Source organism: Vitis vinifera, chromosome 7 (assembly GCF_030704535.1).
Source record: "Vitis vinifera cultivar Pinot Noir 40024 chromosome 7, ASM3070453v1".
Taxonomy (NCBI): domain Eukaryota; kingdom Viridiplantae; phylum Streptophyta; class Magnoliopsida; order Vitales; family Vitaceae; genus Vitis; species Vitis vinifera.
Window position 1 is genome coordinate 21478614 of NC_081811.1, and position 27853 is coordinate 21506466.

The 27853-nt window shown below is 37.6% G+C and overlaps 1 protein-coding gene across 1 annotated transcript; it reads right to left on the bottom strand.

The window, feature by feature from the left end:
* Window positions 1–672: 672 nt before the first annotated feature.
* Window positions 673–27316, bottom strand: LOC104878215 (protein NUCLEOLAR COMPLEX ASSOCIATED 4). The gene is made up of 15 exons (XM_059738364.1): window positions 26847–27316; window positions 26667–26759; window positions 26418–26491; window positions 26218–26279; window positions 26078–26129; window positions 17626–17726; window positions 17056–17147; window positions 16103–16201; window positions 15300–15358; window positions 15032–15206; window positions 14144–14317; window positions 12734–12890; window positions 2551–2608; window positions 1248–1353; window positions 673–1069 (listed from the first exon to the last, which is right to left on the bottom strand). Exons 1-15 carry the CDS (start codon window positions 27183–27185, stop codon window positions 881–883), a joined length of 1830 nt encoding a protein of 609 aa, XP_059594347.1. The 5' UTR covers window positions 27186–27316; the 3' UTR covers window positions 673–880.
* Window positions 27317–27853: the final 537 nt, after the last annotated feature.

The following is a 27853-nucleotide window of genomic DNA, read 5'->3' on the forward strand; positions in this document are numbered from 1 at the left end:
CAAAATTTAATATCATCCTTATAAGGTAGTGTCATCTTAATGAGATTGAAAGTTTGAGTATAGTTGTGATATTCGTCATCAACCATGGGCCCATTAGACATAAGCTTAAAAGCAAGTAGATTGTTTCAAATGATTGATACCAGAATCAATGAGTATTCTATGTGCTACATAATTTCATAGGACAATGTTTTAACACCATGAATGAACAATGCCTAAATCCTCATAATAATGATGCATCTTATTTTCAACCATACTTTTCTATATTTCCAAATATTTTTTAAAAATAATTTTTACATATTGAATTATTTTCAAAACAAGTTACCAAAGAACTGTTTTCCATAAAAAGAAATTACCATGTGTTTTTTTGTTTGTAAAATAATTGTATGTTTTTAAGAACAGGCTCTTATTGAAATCATATTCCTTCCCTTCTTTATTGCATCAACATATTTGGCTCTCAGTAATCCCAAACAGGCTCTAAAACTACCTTCGAAATAATCAAGGTTGAGGGTAGTGGGCCAGACCACCTTCTTGACAAATTCAAAAAGGTTTGCAAGACCAAAACTACCAGTGGTGTGGAAGCACAACCATTAATATTTGCGGAAAAAAAAAAAAAAAAAAACCCTGAAAAATTACATGCAAAAATCTACCAGCCCAACACCAACTACGGAATGATTGATTCCAAGGAAACAAGAATAAAATTAGCATTAAGCCTCGCCGTCAAAAACATCAAAAATATCCAGAAAAGCAGCTGACAGTTAAGAAAATTTTGGTGACAAAATGAGTCCATATCTCACAGCATATGAACTACCCAATAATACAAGCCTACAAAATTGATCTAAATATTTCGTTACAAAAAAAAATTGTGGGAAGTGCACTTGGTTTAAGAGCTCCCTGTCCGCTGTCTTTTTGCAGAATTATGATCATCTTCTTCAGATATGATTGTCCCAGTTTCCTCTCCCTCACTCTCTTTGCCTTTGATAGTCCAACCAACAAATTCAGATTCCGAGAACAAAGAGGTGGGAGTTGCTTTGTAGAATGCAACTGGCACCTGTTTAACCCTTCGACCCATCTGTGATACAGAGTAAGTTTAGACAGGAATCTATATGAGGAAACCATTTCCTTTTTCAGAGATAAAAAGCAACATGATCATCCACAAATCAAGAGGAAAGCAGTGGGGAATTTTTTTATTTTATCCATATAAGCTACAAAAGTTATAAGTACAGTAACTTGAGTTAATAGAATATTACCTCCTCCCTAAATATTGTTGCATATGAACCAGAACTGAAATCGTTCACTGCTATCTCAGTGGTTTTGGCTCTAACTGTCAAATCAGTCTCAAGAGACAGGACAAATCTAATACCAAAAAAAAAAGGAAAATGAAAACACATTAAAAAATAAAGATATAAAAATGACATAACCAATGTGCACAAGTGAGAGTGGCTATAACATTAATTAATGAACAAGATGTGCGTAGCATGGGGAAGAGGATGGGGGTTGGTGCACAAAAGGGGTGAGAGAGAGGTATGGAGTGGGAGTATGGAAGGCAATCAAAAATTGCTGGGAGGATTTTAAAGCCAACACTTACTTCAGGGTTGGTTCTGGGAACAGGGTGAAGTTCTGAAAGTATATATGGCGTGGGGATGTGCCGTTGAGGGAAGCTTTCCTGGATCTTTTTTCTAAAGCTTCTTCTAAGGATCCTTGGGTGGTTGATATTTGGGATGGTGGTAGTTGGAATCCTAGGTTCTTTAGACAGTTGAATGATTGGGAGTTGGAGGAAATAGATAACATCTTTGGAAGGTTGCAGGATCATTCCCCCTCTTTAGATTTTGAGGATATTTTGGTATGGGTGGATACAAAGAATAGCGTCTTTTCTATTAAGTCCTACTCTTTTCCTTGGACAGGAGGGGAACGGATCCTTTCCCTCATGGTATAGTTTGGAATCCGTGGGCTCCAGTTAAAGTAAGCTTTTTTGCTTGGTAGGCAACTTGGGCCAAAATTTTGACACAAGATCAGCTCAGAAAGAGGGGTTGGAAGAGGCCTAATAAATGTTACATGTAGAAAAAAAAAAAAGAAACAAGTGATTATATTCTTATGCATTGTTCGAAAGCTCGCATTTTGTGGCAGCTGATTTTTGCTTTATTTGATGTACAGTGGGTGATGAACTCTTTGGTGAGAGGGTTGCTTTTGAGTTGGGGAGGCTCCTTTGTTGGTAGAAAAAGGAAAAAGGATTGGAAAGTTGCTGCTCTATGTATTTTTTGGACCATTTGGAGGGAAAGAAATAGGAGAGCCTTTGAGAATTGTGAAAGTTTAGATCAAACTTTTAAAAGATCCCTTTTAAATTTATTTTGGGACTAGGCTAGATTGTACATTGGGGATGGTCCTATGTCTTTGCTAAATTTTGTGGATTGGTTAGGTTCTTTTTAGGGTGCGGTTGCTTGTTTTTGTGTATTCGCACCTTGTTTGCTTTGTATACGACGTGTATACTTTTTCTTTTAATACAATTGCCTTTACTTATCAAAAAAAAAAAAAGAACAAGTCAATAACATGTACCTTGAAACAGGTGGGCAATAGTGGTGTCGAAGGGTATCAATTTCCCAAAGAGAACTTCCTGAAATATAGAAAAAGTTAAAATCAAGCTGAAATAAATTAAAAAAACAGGGGAGACATAAGGGTTCCAGAACCCAGTACTCAAATTTGTACTGAAATTTGTAGCATTAAAGTGCCCTTGGGTCATCAAACCAAGTATCCTAAGTAAATAAAATGAATTGCAAGTCAGATTAATTCAGTAAGGCATATACAGATTGGTCTTAAGATAAACTTGATATGAGCACCCTGTCAGGAATCAATATCAGCCTCAAACATCCTCACAGTCTAGCCTCCCCCTCAGGATGCAGGCTTCTGGTTGGCCCCATTTATACCTGTATCTTAGTTATCCTACAACTCCACATTTTTGGGACCCTGTTTTATAGAAGAATATTCAGGAGACTAGAAGGTTGGAAAAGCTTTACTTCTCAAGTGGAGAAGAGTCACAATAGTAAAATCTTGTTTGGCACATAAACCCACACATTTTTTTATCAGCATTTTAAGATCCCAGTCAACTAAGCTTCTAGGACTGAAAGGATCCAGCAGAATTTATTTTATTTGATTATTGAGGAAGGGAAAGGAAATCATCAAGCAGGTTGGAATCATGCATGCAGGCCAAAATGTGAAGAGAACAAGGTCTTGATAAGTTTTCAGCAAGAAGAGAGCTCTTTCAGGAAAGTGGCTATAGAGGTCTCCCAAGGAGGGTAACTCACTATGGTAGGAGTAATTAAAAGAATTTATGGTTTATGTTCAAATGAATGGAGTGCCAACCATAAGGATAGGAGGACCACCCAACCAAAGAAAGTTAACTCACACAGATGTCCTAATTTCTATCAGTATATCCATTTTCGGAAAATCCTTTGTTGGGAAGATCAACCACTTTAATGCCAATTTCCCAACCTTAACCTGGTATCTGCACTCATCTCTTCTATTCTAAGCCATTCTTCATGTTTACTTACTTGGAATTTCAACTTCATCTTGTCCAACTAGGAAATTGATGACCTGACTTTGCCATGTCTTGTCTACTTCATGTCTATCTATCACCACCCCTTCTTGATGAGAGAATGTGGGCTTTGTCTAGTTTTGGTTCCTTCATAAAATCATTCTTTAAGCCAACAAAATCTTATTTACCTTTTATCTTTTGCCTAGCCAACTCTCTATGGAAATACAAAGTTCTAGTAGATTGGCCATTTGCTTAGCTTCTGGCTAATGGAAACATGAACAAGGCCCCATTTGGCAAAGTTGTAGCTACAAAATTCATTTTTTTGAAATAAGTAAGACAATTCAAGCATGGTATACCTGGGTTGGAAGATATGCTGAAAATCTTCAGGTATCAATGACTTCTCTGTTGAAGAAGAATCATCTTTAGTAATTTTGTTTGTCACATAGGGAAGTGAGTACCTTGGGATGTGGATATATGGATACCCAAACCATTAATCCTTTTCAGAAAGTTGAAATTTTGTTTGTTGAAATGAGTCATTGCTTTTGTTTCACAAAAAGAGGAGGAAAAAAATTGAGCTGCACTCTCAATATGATGATCCAAAATTGGAGGGTGAATAGCCTTCAATAATAAGATGATGGGATAGATGAAGATGCTTAACTTAGAAACGATAGCGAGACAACCAAGGAGGGGGAATGTACTGAGATGATTGTAAAGGAGCTCTCCAGATTATCTTTCAAGTCTCAAACTACTTACATTGGTGGACAATCTTATTCTTAACAGTCTTTCAGGTCTTTGCTTGGGATTGTTCTGGACAATTTCTAGGGACTCTAACTTAGAATCCCCTTAGAGATATTCTCCATAAGTTTCTGTCTAAGGATCCTTATAAAATTCTGCTAGGTTCTTCTCAAACAAGTCTCCAAGATCTCTCCATAATAATTTTTCCAAAAAGTTCTCTCCTTGATGGGAGGTATAGAGACTGTTAAGAGAAACATTTCCCAAAAGATTTGTTTAGGATTAAGGTGATAGTTGGTCAACCAGTAAATACTTTAACAGTTGTTCATTGGTGAAAACAATTTGATGCGTAAAAATACGATCCACCTCTCAACTCCCTTTAAAGACTGTGGCAAGAATGTGACTTGCTTTGATTATGGAACATAGCACATGACAAGTATGGTTCACTCTAGCTCTAGCCATCAAGCCAACCTTTGACTCATCCCCCTTTGGTTGAGTGGGTAATTGTCCAACACATTGACAAAGAAAATTGACACTAAGTCCTAGAATAGCTTGACAGCCAGCAGACCATGTCATGGATTCTAAATAAAAGTTACAAAGATATACAGGTTGTTGACCAAAACTTATATAACATGTCAGCAGGCCCTGTGTGAATAGCTCATGCAATGTCGATTTTGCATTGTTAAATGTCAAAATTGCAAAAAGCTATTGTTGAACTGCGAATTTTCCTACAAGTTTAAGCTTATAAGATTTGAGTTTACAATTTATACCATGCTCTTTAACACTCTCCCTCAGTGGCCCTATACCCGCATGTGGAGAGATGCACAAGCCCATAGGCAAACAACCACAATTAGCCTCTTTTGGGCTTACATAATAAATTGGGGAAATAGATATGCAGTGAGACTCAAACACATGACCTCCCACCAAACGAGGCCCTAATACCATGTTGAATAACCAATTTTCCTAAAATTTTAAACTTGTAGGGTATACATTGCTCTTTAATAGGTATCGAAGTTGGTAACCAAATTTTTGACATGTCAAGTGAGCCCACCTTTTGTTAATAGTTCATGTAAGTGGGCCTGGCTCAAGTGGAAAAGGGATTTTTTAGGGGGGGGGGGGGGGGGCGCGGGCAGTGGTGGTGGGTTGGGGGTTTGTGGGAGGTTCATATTCAAGTCCCAATGGCGACAATAATTTACCTATAAAAAAAAAAAAAGTTCATGTAATGTAAATTTTGCTTTGACATATTCATTGTCACACATCATTAGAAATTAATACCGTGTCAGGTCATATTTTACCTTATTATTAGCCTATCAACACTCAATACTCAAGATTGGCTACACTAACCATTGTCACAATTCAACTATACATAGGGCCTTTAACTAAGTCATCCTCCTAACAGGAGCAATGATTAGTCTCCACTGAACACTATCAAACCATCTCTCTCTCTCTCTTCCTCCCTCCCTCCCTCTTTTGTGACATGGAATCCACCACAACAGCAAGGCAGTTATTTTGACTGTCATTGAAGCAAACCCAGGATGATTTTTTTTATGGGGAAAGCAAACCCAGGATGATATTACACTTAAATACCAGAGATGCTCAAACTTGAGACCTCTAGTTCATTGACAGACCCCTGTACTGTTGAGCTACATCCTTGCAACTTTCAGTCATTTTTATGTTATCTTTTTCTCTTACTCATCCATGAAAAGATGCTTATGTTGGCTTTTTATTTGTTGTTCCCTAAAAAACTTGTAACATAAAGCATGGCTGCCCTTCAAAACTATACCAGTCCTGTGAGGCCCACCTTGACCTCAAAATTCAGCATGCTACTAGTCTCCTTAGAAACAAAAACAACGCTATATTTAATTAGAATTTCCAACTGTACCCCACCAATGTTTTAAAAGGCTATGAGACTTACACCTTGAGGCTCACCTCAAGGCTAGGCTAGGCTAGGCAAATTAGCCTTGAGGCTATAACCTTGGTATAGTGTAATTGAAGCTCAAGCCTCATATTGTTGAGGATTATTTATTTTTATTTTTATTTTTTTGATAGGAATATTGTTTAGGATTTTTTTATTTTTTTTATCAGAAACGAAGAAAGTTATATTAATAAAAGAACAAATACAGGAGAGAAAAAAGAGACAATAGAAAGAGAAAAAAACCAAGGGAAGGATGAGAGGTCCTTCCTACACAAATACCAAGGAAAAACTCCCAACAATAGAACTCTAAAAACAAAAGAAACCCCATCAATCTTCAAACTCTTGAAACGCAAACCCCAATCCAATTGAGTTGTAGAATGCTTAGAGGAACTCCTCTAAAAGCTTCAGTACAAGAAGCCCATAGAGAAGAATAAAACCGGATCAAATCCCAAACCATCTCTTCCGTTTTCCCTTTATCCTCAAAGATCCTATTGTTTCTTTCTTGCCACACCATCCAAATCAAAGTAAGGCAAGCAATTTGCCAAAGTGTCTTGCCTCTTAATGAGTTCCCCAAGCCTTTAAAAGAAATAACCAACATGTCCTCAAGGCTCCTTGGAGGGACCCAAATCAAACCTACTAGATTGAACAACCTGTGCCAAAGTCCAATGGTAACGGGACAATGAAGAAAAAAGTGGTCAATCGACTCTCCATTTCCTTTGCAAAGAATGCACCATTGAGGAAAGAGGGCTTTGTAGGGTCTTCTCAATTGCAACTTGTCATTAGTGTTCACCTTCCCATGTGCTACTAACCAAGCGAGGGCCTTAACCTTTGAAGGGACTTTTGAGCTCCATAAAAACTTGGCCGGAAGGAACATTAAAGGATTTGAAACTTTTGACAAGGCACAGAAAAAAGATTTCACTGAAAACGAGCCTGACGAAGACAAAGACCACACTCTTGAGTCTGATGAAGAAGGGGAAAAAAACACAGAATTAAGGGAGGACATTAATCTCTGAAGGAGATCAATTTCTGAATCCGTTAGATTGCGGCGAAAGTTAAAATTCCAAGACAATGGGAAGGAATTGCCAAGAACATTTGAGACAGTGAGGTTTTTCACAGAAATAACTCTGTAAAGATCAGCAAATTGAGAATACAAAGTTTGGTTTCCCCACCAAAGATCTTCCCAAAACCAAATTCTCTCCCCATTGCCCACCACTAGGCGGACAAAAGGGGAGAACTCCTGGAAAACTTGAACAATAGCCTTCCAAGGGCATCTGTGAGACCATCTAACCACCATGTTGGCGTCCCATCCATTAGGATGTGTCCCATATATACTCGCAATAACCTTATGCCAAAGACCGCTCCTTTCTCTAGGGAACCTCCAGAGCCATTTATTGTTTAGGATTATAGCCTTGAGGTTATACCCTCAAGGCTATTAAGACTTAAGCCTTGAATATTCAAAAGGTTTTAAAGGGTTTAGGGCCTTTATGGGCTTTGTTGTAGACATTTTATAAGAGATTTAAGCTTCAATATTCATTGATTTCAATGAGTTGTGCTTTTATAGGGTTTTAGTATGGATTTATAAGTTTTGGCTTGCATCCAAGACTATGGTTAGTTAAACCTTTTAAAAAATAAGGGCTTAGTTAACAAATAATTAACTATCTAAATGGGAAGGACAATAAGGGATTGAGCATAAATAAAGGAGTTATTGATTGTTGTAGTGACAAAACTTGTTTATAATCATTATCTTATTATTGATAGATAACCCAAAAAAATGACTATAATTTTTTTTTTTGATAATTAAACACATAAATTAGCAAAAGGCAAAACGCCACAGAGCATACAGGAAGTATACGAGGCGACGGAGGCCTCACAAACTACCAAAAAAAACAACAAAAAAACCCACCAACCCTTAACTAGAGGCTATCCACTCCAGGAAATCTATAAGGGAGCGAGGCTCCGCACCACTATACAATTTTGCCCACCCCCACAAATTACAAACAAAAGAATTCTTAACTCTCTGTAAAGCTAACTCCCCCCCCCCCCACCCCCTGAATGCTAATCTATTCCTCTCCTTCCAAACCGTCCAAAAAATAAATAACGGTATGGATCTCCAAATTTTCTCCCTCTTTTTTCCCACAAAAGAACCCTTCCAGCTGACAATCGCCTCCTTTACAGTTTCTGGAAAGACCCATTGGGCTCCAAATAGACCAAGAACAATCCCCCACAACACACTAGCCACTGTACAATGAATAAGGAGATGGTTGACGTTTTCCTCATCAATACCACATAAATAGCAGCGATTAGGAAACTGCCACCCTCTCTTTTGGAGCCTATCAAGCGTAAGAACCCTCCCCCAAGTAGCTTCCCACGCAAAAAACGCTAGCTTGGAAGGAACGTTCTCCACCCAAATGCCCTTTTTGGGAAATAGCAGGGTACTATGGCTGATCAGCAGCTCATACGCTTCCTTAACTTCAAACTTCCCATTTTTCCCACCCTTCCATAATGCCAAGTCCTCCTCCGGGGTGATTCTTTGACTCCTTAGGATTTGAAACAATTCATCAACCATGTTCAGCTCTCAATCGTTGAAGCCCCTAGAAAACCTTAGATTCCAACTTCCTAGGTCAGAATTCTGGTCCCATAACTCCCCCACAGTGGCACTCCTTTGGGCAGCCACATTGAAGAGTTGAGGGAACCTACGAGCCAACTCCACCTCCCCACACCAAGGGTCCTTCCAAAACCTGATTTTGGTGCCTTTTCCGACCTTAAAATTCATATTGTCCCAACACCAATCAGCTTCTTTCATAATCTCCTTCCAAACCCCAACACCAAAAGCCCCATTCACCTTTTTAGTCCTCCACCCAAATTCCTCTTGCCCATATTTTGCCACAAGGACACGTTTCCACATCTCCTCCTTAGCATGAGCAAATCTCCACACCCATTTTCCAAGAAGGGCTTTGTTCAAAGGGACTAACTTCCTCAACCCCAGTCCCCCCTTCTCCTTACCCACGCACACCCTCTCCCAATTGACAAAGTGAGCTTTTCTTTCCGTACTTCCCCCTCCCCAAAAAAAGTCTCTTTGCAACTTTTCTAGTCTTCTTGCCACTACCCTAAGCATACGGAAAAGGGACATCTGATATAGTGGCATGCTAGTCAAAGTACTCTTTATGAGTGCAATTCTTCCACCCTTTGAGATGTATTGCCGCTTCCAGAGAGCCATTTTCCACCTCATCCTTTCTTCCACCCCATCCCACACGCACACAGCTTTATTGGGCGCACCCAGAGGCAGCCCCAGGTAAGTTGATGGCAGCTGACCTACCTTGTAACCCAACTCCACAGCCATCTCAAGGATCTCCTCCACCTCCCCTACCGGAATAATCTCACTTTTAGCCAAATTTATCCTCAGCCCTGAAGCGGCTTCAAACCAACATAAAATCCAGCTCAAAAATGTCATATCATCTTTCTTAGCCTCACAGAAAACTATGGCATCGTCCGCAAAAAGAAGGTGGGAGATATTCACAGCCTGCCCCCTACCCCTCTGGATCCTACACCCGGAAATGCAGCCCCCTTCCACAACCCTTCGAATAAGGGCGCTCAGCACCTCCATTCCCATGATAAACAAGTATGGGGATAAAGGGTCACCTTGCCGAAGCCCTTTAGAGCTAGAGAAGAATCCAGTTGGTTCCCCATTAATTAACACTGAGAATTTAGCAGTCGAGATGCAGCTCCATATCCACTCCCTCCATTTAACCCCAAATCCCATTTTTTGCATAACCTTCATCAGAAACTGCCAATTAACACTGTCATACGCCTTTTCAATATCTAACTTGCAGATCAGGCCTTTTTCACCTTTTTTTTTCCATGAGTCAATCACCTCATTTGCGATTAGAGACGCATCCAAAATCTGCCTATCCATGACAAAAGCGTTCTGATCTAAAGAAACCACTCTACCAACCACGTTTTTAATCCTATTGGCCAGCACCTTAGCCAAGAATTTATACAGCCCGCCCAATAGACTAATCGGCCTGAAGTCCCCCAGCTCCTCCGCTCTTCCTTTTTTTGGGATAAGGACTAGAAACGTGGTATTGAGGCTCTTGAGGAAAGCCTTTTGCTCATGGAAATCCTTGAACATCTCCAAAACCTCCTTCACAAACTCCCAGCAGAATTGCCAAAAGGCCCCCGTGAAGCCATCCGGCCCTGGAGCCTTATCCCCATTCATGTCCATTAGGGCCGAATGGACCTCCTCTTCCGTGAATGGAAGCTCCAAGGTGTCCGCCTCTTGTTGGCTAATCTGATTCAAATCTAACCCCCCTATATCTGCCTTCCACTCCGTGTCTTCCGTTAATAACCGTTGAAAAGCATCTACTATTCCGTTCCTTACTTCTTGCTCCTCTGTTAGCCAGACCCCATTGATTTTTATTTTTTCCATGGTCTGCCTTCTTCGGTGTGCGTTTGCCATTCGGTGAAAGTACCCCGTATTTCTATCCCCTTCTCTTAGCCACAGCTCCCTTGAGAGTTGTCTCCAGTGTATCTCCTCCAACTTAACCCATTTAGCATAATCTTCTTTTGCTTCTTTTTTCCTTGACAGCTCCTCCTCTATCAGACTCCTCTCACTTTCCACTTGGTCCCAATAGTCCACTTGCTGCAAAGCAGCCAATTTATTACTCTCCAGGTTCCCAAACACCTCTCTGTTCCAGACCTTTAGTTTCTGTTTTATCACCTTCAGTTTTGTAGCCAGCTTATAGCTAGCCCTGCCACTGACTGACATCCTCTGCCACCAACTCCGCAAAAGGCCTTTGAACCCTTCCACTTTCAGCCACATATTCTCGAACCTGAAAGGTGATGGGCCTCTTCTTATACCACCCCCCTCAATTATAATTGGAAAGTGATCCGATATAGGCCGAGATAGTCTCTTCTGGGTCACATTCCTAAACTGATCAAGCCAGCTGGGAGAAACCATAAACCTATCCAGCCTGGCCCAGGCTTGATTTTGAAATCCCCCACTCCACGTAAAAGAACCACCTTGAAGAGGAAGATCAATAAGCTCAAGGTCATCCATCACCTGAGCAAACCTCCTCATAGCTGATGTAATCCTCCCTTGCCTGCTTCTTTCCCCTTGAGAAAGAATCACATTAAAATCTCCCCTACACACCAGGGTTCTCCCCAAAGACCTCTTATTGCTCCAAATTCATCCCAAAGGCACTCCCTATCCTCTTTGGTGAAAGGGCCATAAACCCCCGTGAACACCCAGATTACCCCATTTTCCACAGTTCTAAATTTACAGGAAATTGAGAATTGTCCCTCCTCCCACTCCAACAGTTCCAAGGACCTTTTGTCCCAACAAATTAGCACACCTCCAGCTGCCCCAACTGCTTCAATAGTTCTCAGTCTAAGAAACTCCCCACCCCTAAGCTTTTCACCACCCCATCCGTCATTAACTGTATTTTTGTCTCCTGGATACAGAATAAGTCCATCTTCTGTTTTCTAACCACAGACTTAATAATTCTTCTTTTATTAACGTCATTTGCCCCCCTCACATTCCAGCTTAACATTTTAAGATTCATTAAAGAGTTGGCCCCCTCTACTTTTTAGGTGACTATTCTTCTTGTCATTCCCCTTGTATTTGACAGAACATTCCAACCTTTTGAGCTCCCTCTCAAATTTTGATTTTTCCAGTAACCCTTTGCTATGAATCCTTTCCCGTCTTTTCCTAATTTTGGACAAGAAGTCCAATATCTCTCTCTCCAGGCCTTCTATTGAAAATCCCAGAAGCTTGCTAAACTTAGCCAAGCTGCTATCCTCCCATTTAGTCTCCTTCTCGCTCCTTTGAGCCTGGGACCCAGTCAGAACTGGAGTGCATTTGGGGTTTTAGACTTCTAAAGCATCACAATTGATCTCGATCAGGTCCCAGCAGCCCTCTCTACTCGCTGTAGGCCCCCCTGAGGCTGCAAGCTCCATCCAGCTCGCCCTTATTTCCCCAGAGTGGCTATAATTAAAGGATGAAGAAGAAAAACGAGTTGACATGAACACTAATGGAAAGGATAATAGAATAATTAGATATAATTGTGATTCATTGATGGATCCTACTAGCAATAGTAATGGTAATTTTGAAGATTATTTCATAAAGGTATGAGAGAGTTAGATTTTAGAAGAAACAAAGAGGGACTAAATTAGAAACTATTGAAAATGACATAATTAATCTGAATTTATTAATAAGATATAACTAATTTGATTATTATGAATTGTATGTTTTTCTTATTATTTAATTTTCATGAGATTTTATTAATATTTTTCTGATTTTTTCTTTTCTTTTTATTATTATGTATTTTTATTTTTTTTTAATTGAGGATTATGCCTTGCTCCGCCCCGAGGCTTATGTTTAGCCTCATCTAAGCCAAAAGCCTCAAGACCGCCAATAACCTTCTAAAACATTGACCTTGTCCTTCACATTCCTTTTTCCCTTTTCTTTTTTTTTTCCCCCCTTAGAAAAAAGGAGGGGGGGAAGAAAAAATCAATAGCAATGATCCTAGAAACTTATTAAACAAATGAGAAAAGAAACTTACGCATTGCATTGGACCTTGCAGGATCACTTTCCTCGTTGTTGAAATGATCAATGCCTAGTTTTCTACTGGAGAGATCTGCATGATTGCCAGAATCCTCTGCTTCATCACCAGGCTCTGAAGCTCTAGAATCATCTCTAGCAGTTCCATCATCATTTTCCTGCACAGATATTACAGTACCACTTTTTCTTTATCAGCAACAAGCATATCATTGCCATGAAATAATGTAATTGTAAAATAGTGTAGTTACAATTACAAAATTTTGTTTGCCAGCATGGAAAACATTTTAGGAAAAATACCAGTAATAAATAAAAATGGTTTGGACAGGCCCTCCTGAAAGGAGCAACTTCATAAGAGGCATAACCAACATAAGTACAAATCAAACCCAAGATCCTGACTTCTATTAAGTCACAATGGGTTGTTCCAACTTCCAAGTACTCTCATGTTCCCCCCAACACCACAGACACAGAAAGGATTTATGGAAATGGCCTCAAATTAAGTGTTGTGAGTGGAATATGGGATGCATGAACCAAGCTTGGAAGCACCTTCCCAACCTGTTGAATAGAATGGAATTTGGCACTAGCACATTTATCCAACTACTTGGCAAGTAAGCTTAAACTTCCCATAAAACCTCCACCACCCCTCAACCTATCCTAAAAAATTCTAGCATTTATTTTGGGCCAAATTACTCAATTCAAAGTACGATAAACCAGTTGCCACAAAACATACCCCTAGAAGAAAGACCAAACCTCAAAAAAGCAACAATGTCTACCACACTTCTAGGAAGGACCCAAACCACCTCTACCAGTATAATAATCTCTACCAAAAGCCCTAAATGACTAGGCAATAAAGGAAGAGGTGGTCCAGCAACTCGCTGTAATCCAAGCACATAAGCCTTGAGGTATTGCAAATTAACTTGTCTCACAAACAATTGCTCTTACATCTATCACTACTCCATGTTACATGTTGATCACACCAAAATATCTAATTAGAATTCCTTTCCTTACCAAAATCCACATCACCTGTCTCTACAAACTCAATCACATGATTTTCATGTCAAAGACAGTAAGGTGGTCCTTTCCTAAACCTGTCCATTGATCAATTAAATGGTGGAATAGCTTCCATGATTGTAAATTATGATGATCAGATTTACATGAAAAATGCTCCAAGATGAACTGGTTAGAAAGCATTTAACCGAGCTGTAAAAGAAAAAAAATTCCAGAGACGCAGCAAAGCAACCATGTTTATATCATGCAAACTATGTAAATAAATCCGCATGCTAACTGGTTGGATAACCAAGCAGACCCCACTTAAAACCACTTGCATGCATGCACCTGAATGGTTATCTAGTATTTCATGTAGATCATAAACATTCTGGACACATTTACAAAGAAATTTGATCCATAATCTTACCCAGTGAACCAAACAATTAATTGAAGGATGTCTTCGTAAGAGGTTGTGAATTAGAGCTATTATAACTAATGCTCCGGAGGGAGGGACTGAAAGTGCCAATCTACTCAATTTCTTGGCAAAGGCAGCAGCCAAATATGCCGGAAGAAGAGGTGATTTCATACAAGAATCAAGAAGCTGCAGAAAACAAATTGGATGTAGTTAGAAAATGATCAATTTCCCTAAATGATGCACAACATATGCTACACAAAGAGTTGGAACAATGTCTAAATGATGTACAACATATGCTACACTAAGAGTTGGAACAATGTCAAACAGTTAAATAAGTACTGGTTTCTCTTTTTATCTTCCAATGTTGGTGAACAGTGAGTAGACATGGACCAATTACATGATGCAACATCAAACAAATGAGGTCTATGACATGGTTCCTCCTAATGTCTAATGATTTAGGACCAAAAGTAGGTTTTTAGAGAGAACATATTCTTAAATAGAAAAAGAATATGCATGTGATATTTTTACTGTATATAGCCTTTTTTAATAGACAAACAAACAGAATGCATTAAAAGGCACCAAGCAAAAATAGGGGGTGGTGGGGTGCAGTATGCATGATGTATGCAGGCAATGCACAAAACATTAACAAATTTGTTGTATATATCTTCACAATCAAATACAAAGAACTTATCTTAAACCATGGCTCAGTAGTATTCTGGTGATTACAAGAATACCACAATTTCATAGCCAAAATTAACATTCATTGTTTCAGGTTCAAACCTTCAAACAATTAAAAAAATGAAAATCGATATTCAAACACACCTGAAAAGTAAAATCACACTTCTTGATTGATTTAGAAATTTAAACTTCCCAAGCAATCAGTGATGACATATCTATTACCTGGAAGAATTTTGCCCGATGTTTTGCCATAAAAATAGAAGGCACCAATAGTGCATAGAGCTTTTCATAGAAGTTGGGATACTCTAGACCATGTTGCGTCATAAGAACAAACAGGCTGCTAAGGGCCATGACACTTATAACACCTCCAATGTCATAAGATCTTGTCAAAAAATCACTGTATATTGTCAGAAAAGGTATCAGACTCCATGTAAGTATGAAAGCATACAAATCAACAAGAAAGGAAAACTGATTCAGTATTTGGATTCACCATAACATGATGGGATTAGAAAGATGAGGAATAACAGCCTGGTGGAGATTAACAAGAACCTGAGCATCAGAATGAAAGCAGATCAGAAAAGCATGAATCATAAGTGTATGAGAACATTTTATATCAACAAAGTTAAAGATACGTGACCTCACTGCAGTCAGATCAGAATACTGCTTTGGCCATCAACAATAAATAACTGCCCCAGAGGACCAGTATTTTCAAACAATATAATCAATATATGAGAATAATAACCACCAAACAAACCACCAACAGTAGGAAGATTCAACAATAGCAGTACCTAAGTCCTAAAACAACTAGAGGACACTTCAAATTACAGACTTGAACAGAAAGTTTCAATTCTGGCTACAGAAGTTGAAACTAGAACTAACTACTAAGCTAACCATCAACAAGAAATTGCAATAAGAAAGAGAAAAAGGTCTGAAGAAGGCAATATGACAAGGATAATGTTAAGATATGAATGTGGTAGGTGAGTCTGTATGATTTCCACTGCCTGAGGTTTAAATCTTGAGCCATGAATCCATATAAAAATTAGCAAACACTTGCTCAAAAAAGAAAAGGGATCGACAAATTATAATTTATTAATAGTAAGTTCAAAATATGATACTTGAGTCTTTAAAGTTAATCATTGGAGAATTTCAAGGCCAGCAATGAGCCATGAAGAGTAATTAGCAAAGACAAATTTCTCTTTTTAGATTCTTTGAAGATAATAATAGAAGCAAAAATCAAATTATTGGAAAGAGCAATATATATGTGCAACCATAGATTAGAGCTATGAAGTTTACCTCCTTGTACACATCAAGAGGAAGCGGTAACCTAAGAAATGAAATCCAGGCTTTAGTAAATTTTAGTTTCATCTTTTTGGCCATTTTAACAGGAGAGACCTGGAAATAATGCACACAATAATAAAAAATCATTAACACAAATCACATAATAGAAAGATAGCATGGGACATGGCATATCCATAGCTAGAAAAAATGGAACAATTCCATTAAAAATGCAGCAAAATTACTGATAATTCTTTTCTGTAATGCATAAAGGAATTAAACCAAATGCACATGATGGATGCACACAGGAAGTATATTCAGATAGCACCAAAGCATGGTTATATAGAAAAAAAAAAAAGGCAATCGATTCTGATGAATGGCAACCCTACAAATTTTATGGACGATCCAAGGGTTTGAATTACAGCAAATCGCTCTCTCCTTATCATTTTGGCTTGGCTATGTAAGCTATCAATTGCCTCTATTGACGACAGTGCAAGGATTTTCCATAAGAATGGAAAATTAGGAGGAAGGTTCAGTTGCTAAAGGACAAGCCAAATCTCTTGAGTATTTTATAGGGGATTATCATCTACCACAACCTTCATATGGGAGTAGTTTTGTTTTTTATATTAGGCTTTATTTTATTCTATCACTTCTTTCTTTAGTTGGGAGGGAGCATTCATCCTTCTTTATATGTCACTTTGCAAATCTTTTTCTATTAATAACATTTCTTTAGTCTTGGCAAATAAATAAATAAAATTTTCATTTCACATTATATATGTGTGTGCACGAGTGCATAAGACATCTTTAATTAAGTTGCTACCAAATGGAAAATTACCCGATACGTAAAAGAAAGAAAACAGCTTGACATGGTTTAACCTTCTTTATGAACTAGAAAAAGAATGGTGCCAAAATATAAACCTAAGTAAAGAAAGGAAGATAAATCTTTAACAAGCAAATAATATATAACTTACATTGTTATTAGATTGCTCTGTCTTACACTGCTTATCTTCAGCATCAGGAACCTCAGAATGGTCTTTCCGATCAGATTCTTTAGATGAAAATCCTAATCAATAAAACCACTTGTGAACTTCAGCTCAAAATTCCTTTTACTCAGATGTGAACCACAAACATGCATATATTGCTTGATTTTCCTTCTTTGGCAATCAGTTTTCATACAACACCCACTGCTTTAGTTAATTGCCATAAAAAATCTTCTTTTTTTTTTTGATCAATAAATTGCCATAAAAAATCATATGCACTAGAAGAATAAAAAAGGTCACATTCATTCCAAGGAAAAGAAAGTTTCCATAGGACAACAAAAAGGAAGGAAGATATGCAACTTGGCATGAAGACACCTCATACATTCAAACACAGATGGTTGACAATATAAGGGCAAATTATTGAGTATGAAAAATTCAAACAAGAAAATCTCCATCTTTTCTATATTCATGGATAATGAAAGGAATACTACGAATCAGATGGGAAAGCAATTATATGAATGAAAATGAGAAGGCTCTAAGATCAAAATCAAGCAGACTTACCAGATCCAATCCACATCTCATAATCAGATTTTTCTTCAAGAACTTCTAAAGGGGGAATGTGCGCCAGAATATGATGTATCTTGTGAATAGAAAGCTCTATGCTGCAATAGAAATGATGTTCAGCTGTTTGTATCATGCAAACTTCATCAGATCAAAAGTACACACAACCAAGTGAAATATTATTTCCTGTATAATTTATGGGGTGCCCAGCTAACCAATGACAGTGCCAATGCATTCTAACAGTGCAGCTAACAAATGACGGTGTCAATGCATTCTAACACTCAAAGTTTTAATTATACATGAGAAAAATGCTAGCCAATCAGGGTAACCTTTCATGATCTTATATCTGTAAAACACACTCAAAGAGAAAATGTAAATTCTTTGTTAGATTGTGTAAATAGCTTGGCCTCAATTTAGCCCAGTTCTCCCATTTTCTGTTCTAGGATTTGGCATTCCTTGTGCCCCTCTTCTTGTTAGGCACCTTATTTATAAATTCTCTCATTTGCCTATCAAAAGAAATGCTCAGAAAGAAAAATATAGATAAGGCATCTATAAGGGCCAGATTTTGGGTACAAATAAAATACAAGGCTTCATTTGGATCATGGAAAATCTCAGACAGAGGATGAGGAAAAAGAAAGGAAAGAAAAAGTAAACAAACGTAGATAAGAGTTTAAACACTATTTTTTTTCTTCTAATAGACATCAAAGCATGCAATGGAACAGTTTGCTAACTTGGATTTCTTTTTTGGGTCTAACTCCAAGATACCATGATCAAGATGCAAAACCATGTGCAAAAGAGAATTAACATTCCGTAGCAATAATAAACAGCAAGCAGAAGTCGATCCATTCGTGTCTTAGTCTCTAATTGCAGCTGCCTATGTTTCGCTACTTATAAACAAATAAATTGGTTAGTGAATTTCATTGTCTTGCACTGATGTAGGACAACCCTAGGATGGTTGCCTACACTCAAGGGTAGGTGGGCTAGGGTTTTATTTTTAGGGCGTAAGGAGAGGAACAAGGAATAAACTTTGTGGTAGAGAAAATTATAAGATAAGAAATAGAGAGAACGAAGAAACAATGAAGAAAAGATGGAAAACCTTAGAGTCTCACTAAGGCCTTCTAGGAGTCTCACCTAGAAGAAAATCAATGGAGTCTCACCATTAAGGGTTGCAACCATGCAATGAAAGAAAGTATAATATTATTCATCAAAATTCATTCCTTTGATTTACATTGATTAGCCTATTTATAGGCTTCTCTAAGAAATCCAAAGTCTACTAGGACTCTAATAACCTAATAACCTATTCTACTAGGACTCTAATAACCTATTTTACTATGACTCTAATAACCTATTCTACTAGGACTTTAATAACCTATCATGACTCAAATTCTAATTATATTAATCCTACTTAAAGTTTACTTAGGTCTTCCCTTTCTTCCTTGAATAAACTTTAAAAGGCTTTCCCCCATCAATTCTCCCCGGTTTGAAAGAACTCAGCTCCGACGAGTTAGATGCTTGATACAATTCATAGAGATCGGGATTAATCTTCTGAAAATCCGTTGTCGTAATCCATGTATTCTCAGAATGTGGTTTGCCTCGCCATTTCACCAAAAATTTTTGGTATCCACCTTGTCGAGTAGACACAAGTTGATCATCAAGAACATACTCGATCTCAGGACGTGGGTTAAGAGTAGGTGGTAATTGAAGATCCAACTCTTCACTTACATCGTTGTGATGGCCATGGTAGATATGTAAATCTTCCACATTAAATATTGGACTAAAATGCAAGTTTGAAGGGAGCTCTAACAAATAAGCATTCTCACCCAACCGCTTTAGTACCCGAAATGGACCCGCTTTCTTAGCTTGAAGCTTTTGATATGTGCTCGGATGAAATCTTTCTGGTCGTAAACGAACCATCACTAGATCACCTTCTTGAAACTGAATATATCTTCGATGTGCATCCGCTGCCTCTTTATAGTTCTCATTGCTGATTTTGATTTTTTCTCGTACCTTTTCATGTATATCTCGTATATGACGTGCAAATGCATCACCATCTTGGCTGGTGCGGACAGAAGTAGGTAATGGTATAAGATCAACAGGTTGCTTAGGTTTTAGCCCATATGCCACTTCAAAAGGTGAGTACCCAGTAGTACGATTAGTGGAGCTATTGAAAGCAAATTCGGCTTGTGGTAAGACATTATCCCACTTTCTCAACTGATCTCTCACAATGCATCTCAACAGATTACCAAGACTGCGATTGACAACTTCTGTTTGTCCATCAGTTTGAGGATGGAAAGAACTTGAAAATTTTAATTGAGTACCTAGCTTGGCCCACAAGGTTTTCCAAAAATAGCTCATAAACTTGACATCGCGATCAGAAACAATGGATTGTGGTAATCCATGCAATCAAACTACTTCTTTAAAGAATAAGGCAGCAACATAAGAAGCATCCGAAGCCTTCTTACATGGGATAAAATGTGTCATTTTGGAAAATCTATCAACCACAACAAATATAGAATCAAAGCCCCGTTGTGTCCTTGGTAATCCAAGTACAAAATCCATGCTCAAGTCTTCCCAAGGTTTGGAAGGAACTGGTAATGGCGTATATAACCCCGTATTTTGCTTTGAACCTTTTCCTACTTGACATGCTCGACATTGTTTGATAACCTTCCAAACATCCTTCTTTAAACTAGGCCAAAAGAAGCGATCTTCCACCAAAGCAATGGTCTTATCTCGTCCAAAATGTCCGCCCATTCCGCCTCCATGAAGTTCCCATATGACATGATCACGTAGAGAAGTCCTTGGTAAGCATAAACGATTTTTATAAAACAAGTACCCTTCTAAAATCTGGAAATCAATACATGTTGCTTTTGAACCACTCAAAAGAGAGGAATAAACATCTCCAAAATCAGCATCATTGTCATAGCAATGCTTTAATTCTTCAAATCCAATTGTAGTGGTTGACATGTTTACTAAGAGAAGGGCCTTCCTACTAAGGGCATCAGCTACTTTATTTTCAATTCCTGCACAATGCTTTAAATTAAAGGTAAACAGTTGAAGAAAACTACTCCATTTTGCATGCCGAGAGTTAAGCTTCTTTTGAGAATTAAGATATCGCAAGGCTTCATGATCTGAATACAAAACAAATTCCTTGTAACTAAGATAATGTTGCCAATGCCTAATTGCTTGCACCACTGCATAGAATTCAAGATCATATGTGGAGTATTTTTTCTTTGCCCCATTGAGCTTCTCACTAAAGAAAGCCACAGGATGTCCCTCTTGGCTAAGGACTGCTCCAATTCCCACATGGGAAGCATCACAGGCCACCTCAAATACTTTCTCAAAGTCTGGTAGGCGTAGGATAGGAGGGTTCACCATCTTAGATTTGATTTCTTCAAATGCCTTGTTGGCCGCCTTGGTCCAAATAAATAAACCAGGTTTCATGCATTCAGTAATTGGGGCCATAATAGAGCTGAAATTTCGAATAAATCGTCGATAGAATGTAGCCATTCCATGGAAGCTTCGCACCTCATGGATATTTGTTGGTACTGGCCAATCAACAATAGCTTTGATCTTCTCCGGATCTGTTTCAACACCCTTAGAAGACACAACAAAGCCAAGAAATACAACACTAGGGCTCATGAAAGTATATTTTTTCAAATTAATGTAAAACTTTTCAGCCCTAAGAGTGCGCATTACTTGCTTCAAGTGTTCCTCATGATCTTCACAAGATCGACTATAGATAAGAATATCATCAAAATAGACAACAACAAATCGTCCAATAAAAGGTTTTAATACCTGCGTCATAATCCGCATGAAGGTACTTGGAGCATTGGTTAGTCCAAACGGCATGACTAACCACTCATACAATCCATCCTTAGTTTTGAAAGATGTCTTCCATTCATCCCCTGGTCTAATACGTATTTGATGATATCCACTTCTTAGATCAATCTTTGAGAAGATTACTGATCCAACCATCATATCTAGCATGTCATCAAGTCTTGGAATTGGAAATCGATACTTGATTGTGATTTTGTTGATTGCACGACTATCCACACACATCCGCCATGATCCATCCTTATTTGGTGTTAGTAGGGCAGGAACTCCACAAGGACTTAGACTTTCACGAATAAAGCCTTTAGTAAGTAATTCATCAACTTGCCTTTTCAATTCAGCATGCTCTGTTGGATTCATTCTGTAGGCTGGTAAATTTGGTAATGATGCTCCGGGAATCAAATCAATGGCATGTTGTATGTCACGCATAGGAGGGAGTTCATTAGGTAACTCTGCAGGCCACAAGTCAGAAAAGTCATCAAGGATTTTACGTGCGTTTGCTGGATATTCCTTATCTTGTTCTTTAAATTCTTCCACTTTCCGAGCCATTAAAGCAAAAATAACTTTAGTTTCCTTGCTCTCATTTTCAAATTGACACATAGTAAGTAGCTTTTTTGGTTGTGCATTCTCATCCGACTTCTTAATTGGAGGGACTTCTTTCATTGGACGAAGGATCTTCTTACGTCCGTTGTGTATGAGAGCATATGTATTTTCATAGCCGTCATGTTGAACTTTTCTATCAAAGAGCCAAGGTCTTCCAAGTAAAATATGACTTACTTTAATGGGTAAGACCTCACACCATACAGACTCTTCAAAGTCCTTACCAAAAAGGAATGTTACTAAACAACGAAAACTTACCGGGATAGAGGTGTCATTAACCCATGCTACTCTGAATGGATTTGGATGTCTCTCTGTTTTAAGGTTTAGCTTCTCAACAAGTTCTTGTGAAGCTATGTTCAAACTGCTACCTCCATCAATAATCATGGTGCATAATCTCCCTTGGCAAGAAATACGTGTTTGGAAAATGCTAGTACGTCGCCAATCTTCTTCTCCTTTTACTTTTGGAACGGTTAATAAAGGTCGTACTACAAGACTATATCCTTCCGTCATACCATCATAGTAGTCACATTCTTCACTAACTTCATCTTCATTGTAGGTCTCTTCTTCCTTTGGGTAACTTTCCAATTCAGATTCTGGTTCTTCAACACAAAAGTGTAAACTTTTGGTTGGGCATACAACAGCATAATGACCATGCCCACCACACTTAAAGCATAAAGGAGTCACATCTACTTTTCTATCTCCATTACTCATTGAATTTTTACCCTTATTACCATTCTTATAAGCCACATTCGAAGTTTGTTGAGTGTTGCCCCCACCATTCACATGATTAGGAGTTCTGAAGTTTGACGTGCTTAAAGGTTTGCTAGTTGTCCTGTTGGAGAAAGTGCTCCCAATTTGTGAACTTGGACGCCTAGAAACCCGGAATTTGAGGCCTTCTTCTATTTTGAGGGCTAGTTGATAAACGTCATCTACGGTATAAGTGTGTGCAGCTATCATCTCAAGTTGAATCTCCATTCGAAGTCCAGCTTTGTAGCGGGCTGCAAGTTGAGCATCATTTTCCCGCACTTGATTTCGAATGCTCAATTCATGGAATTCTTCTGTATATTCTTCAACGGACTTGGTACCTTGTTTAAGGGAAAACAATTTTGTATACATAAGTTGTTCATAATCAGTTGGGAGAAAGTGCTCCTTCATCTTCAACTTCATCTCGTCCCATGTGTCAATAGGCGATTGGCCAATTCTATGAGCTTGATTCTCGATATTATGCCACCATAGGCGTGCTGCTCCTTTCAACTTTGCCTTCACAAAACGAACTTTTCTATTTTCGGGCATTGCATACCAATCAAAGTAATCTTCCATTGACATAATCCAATCAAGAAAAGCTGTTGGATTTAGTTTTCCATAAAATTCAGCAACTTCAAGACGTACCTTTTTTGTCACATCATCATCTAGCTCAAAAAGTTTGGCCCTTCTTTGATTCCCCATCATAAAATTGTCTTGTTCTTCGCGTGATCGATTTGGCGATTGTCTAAATTGATGACTTGCGATCTCCTCTTCAATTGGTCGTTTTTCTTGGCTCTTTTCTAATAACTTCATGATTTCATCAAGTTTGCTATTTAGTTGTATTATAGCATCTTGATGGGATTGTTGTGTGGCTGAAATTTCCTCCAAGCGTATTGTATCGGCATCTTGATTGCTAGAAGTTTTTTTGGAACTCATGCTTGCATAAGTTGCTCCGCTCCTTAATTGCATATGCCTTCAAGCCAAGAATTTTGGCTCTGATACCAAAATTGATGTAGGACAACCCTAGGATGGTTGCCTACACTCAAGGGTAGGTGGGCTAGGGTTTTATTTTTAGGGCGTAAGGAGAGGAACAAGGAATAAACTTTGTGGTAGAGAAAATTATAAGATAAGAAATAGAGAGAACGAAGAAACAATGAAGAAAAGATGGAAAACCTTAGAGTCTCACTAAGGCCTTCTAGGAGTCTCACCTATAAGAAAATCAATGGAGTCTCACCATTGAGGTTTGCAACCATGCAATGAAAGAAAGTATAATATTATTCATCAAAATTCATTCCTTTGATTTACATTGATTAGCCTATTTATAGGCTTCTCTAAGAAATCCAAAGTCTACTAGGACTCTAATAACCTAATAACCTATTCTACTAGGACTCTAATAACCTATTTTACTAGGACTCTAATAACCTATTCTACTAGGACTTTAATAACCTATCATGACTCAAATTCTAATTATATTAATCCTACTTAAAGTTTACTTAGGTCTTCCCTTTCTTCCTTGAATAAACTTTAAAAGGCTTTCCCCCATCATGCACCTTTAGAATCAAGTGATAAAATCTAGTATGCTTGTGCTCACTACACTAGTTAAAGGAATTTGTAACGTGACATAATATGAAAAGTAATATCTCCTCGGACTACTCTTTCTAATGAACTAACGACCTGTTTAGGATAGCTTTCAATCACTTCTAGCATTAGAACTAGAAATAAACAAAATCACTTTTTCCATGCAATTGATGTTATGTTTGAATAAAGTGATTTTATCATAAATAAGGATGATTTTGTTATTTTTTTTTTAAATTTAATTATCTGAAACTATGCATCCAACATCATCTTTGAGGAAAAGCATGAGTATCTATGCATTTCCAAAATGTAGATACATTACATTGGAAAATGTGATGCCTACATTCAAGAGTTCTATTCAAACATCTTCAAACACTGTGTCTGATATTGCTTTCCATGTTCAAGAAGCTCTTCCAAACAACACTTAAGTTTGTAGAATACTCAACAAAGCTTATTAAGACCAATTGTTGAATTTTAAAAACTCAACAATTGGTGCCCAAACAAGAAAAAGTTGAATTTTAAAAACTGAAACAGTAAAATGCCAAGCTATATATGTAGATATATAATTTTTGTTGATGGGCAAAAATAAAATTTATTAACAGAACATCTAACAAAAAGAAGAGGCATTTCCTAGTACACAAACAATATACAAGGACAATCACAAACCAGGAAAAAACAGGGAGAGAGAGAGACCAAAAAGAATAACCAGGCTAAGTTGAGCCCTAGCTATCTACAAAATCAAGCAAAAAACATACATTTAGCCCCGAATGACAAAATTTTAATAAAGACACTTCTAGCAACTAGCTTTGATCCACCACCTTAGAAGTTCCTTTCATTTTTATTTTTTCTTCCAAATTATCCAACATAAGCAAAAGAGATGCTTTCCTTGTGCCTCTTGGCACTATAACATCCCAGCAACAATTTTTTTTATCAAATGGGGAAGAACCTAAGAAACACCAAACAAAATTAAAAATTAGACTTCATAAACGAAACGCTCACCCACAGTGAGTCAACATGTGATTGACAGATTTGTCCATATATCTGCACAGTCAACATTTGTTACCATGGTCCAACCATGCTTCATCAGCTGATTCAATGTTAGAATTCTCTCTCATGAGTGTACCTATATACACACAAATCCCTAGGATGAATTTTGGATCCCCAAATCTGTTTGATGGGAAAGGAATCACCCCACCTGCAACTAGAACTTTAGAGTAGGATTTCACATAAAATATTGAAGCTTTCCATGATAACTTATCCTTCAAATTGTCTACGAATAAGTGACCACAAGAATGTCTCCACCACCTCTAACTCACAATAAAAAAAATAAAATCAAAAATAAAATTAAAACTCTCCCAAAACCAGGTGTCCAACTCCCTCTAGACATATCATCCAACACCCAACTGTCACCCACTCAGGCATCCTTATATGCACACAGTGAAAGATGTCTTAAAATTCATATTTGATACCTTGCGCATATGCACATATCAATAAGTAATAAACCACAAGGCAAGCAGTACAAAGCTTCAAGTAATTAATGTTCCAAAACTCAACACATTGCACGATATGGAGGAGAATGTACTGATGTAAAAATTATTTCACATACAACGTCTCCTAAGCTTGAGGTGAAGAAAAAGAAAACAAGGAGATCAACCCACATTGAGTAGGAAAATGAAAATGAAAATTAAAGAGACTAACTAACCTTGCTTTTGAATGACTTTTAGAATCCTCATCTGCACTCGCGGTTCTGTTGTCTAATGGAGAGAACGGGTCAATAAACCAAATGCAGCACCAAACCCACATATGAAAATGCTAAAGAAAACTATGTGGCAGAAAAAGTACCAGAGATGTCTTTTGCCTCCAAAGTTTTTGTAATTTTTTCCAGGCTAATGTAGGTAAAATAACTGCACTAGGCACAAAATGATGATAGTAAGATAAGTTTTTAGATGCCGAAATCTTTGCATCAAAATATGGGACAACCAAAGTACTTCCTAGTAAAGAAAATGAGCTATGGATCACCAAAGGTAAGACTGCAATCATACCGCACGTCAATATATTTGAAATACTTGGATTCAAGCAAGTCTAACAAAAAAGTAACCGACATTGTAGAACCAACCTGAAATTGAAAAAGAAAAATAAACAAAAGCCAACAGACGAATAAAAACAATTGTGCATGTAATAGAACTCACAATACTAAGAATAAATCTGTGATAAACCTGAAATTGAAAACGATAAACGAACAAAAGGCCAGCTAAACAAATAAACCCAATTATGAAAGTAATAGAACTCACAATACTATGAATAAATCTGTGATATACTGCAGAATTGAACCTTCCGCTATTCCCCAGTTTCACCAACTCCATTATCGTATCCAGCACAACCTCCTAATCAAATTATTCAAACGAAAAATAGGTCAGAAACCAAAAGAAAAAAACAAATAATCGTTGAAAAAATAAAAAAATTTAACTGACTCTCAAGGTTTCTTCACACGTCGAAGATGTGAGGATATCGATAAGAGATTTAACGAAGTCATCGAACTTGGAGCGAAGCCAGGTTCGGTAGATCAATTCGGGGTCTGTTTTGGAGTGGATGGAGGGTTTTGAGGGGAGGTCGATGGTGAAGAAGGATTGGAGGGAGAGAATGGTTTCAAGGACGTGCTGAGGAGGTGATGATGGGGAGACAAAGGTGAGGAGGAGAGGGAGGTTGTTGACGTGGGCTCTGGAAGAAAGAAGCTGGTTTCCTAGGGTTTTGAGGTCAGAGAGGGTATATTTTTCCCTCTTTTTCTGCTTCTTTGATAGAACGGAAGCCATGGCTGCTGCAGAAAGTCGAAACTCGACGAAGAAGAGGGTTTATGAGTTAATGTTAGGAAGCCCCGGCCCTCGTCCTAGTTTCAGGCCCAGTCGCGCTTAGGCCGCTAGCCAGTAGCCACAAACCCTTTCGCAAAAATCAACTTTTTACGATAATAATAATAATAATAATAATTATTATTATTATTATTATTATTATTGTTATAATAGGAAATTTTTAGTGCCTAAAAATATGATTTGGACCATTCAAAATGATAATGAAAATTGGGTCAATAAATAATGATACAAATAAACAAATAAAGATACAAGTAAATGATATAAAATATATATATACTACTTAAAAGTAATAAGTACTATTTTCACCTTTTTATTTTTAAAAATACCTTTATCAATAATAATAATCAATTTAAATAAGAATTTAATCTTTTCATTTAGTTGGGGTTTTAATTACTTGAAGCAATGAAAATCATTCCTAAAATTATCATTATAAATCTAAAAGATAATTTAAAATTTAATTTTTTTTCATATTCATAATCAACTTAAATTATAATTTAATCTTTTTTTTTCCATTAGGATTAATGGAAGTCATTTCCGAAATTGTTATCATAAACATAATGGAAAATTCAATATTTTCATTTGTCTTCAATTTCTATTCCATCAATTATTTCAAT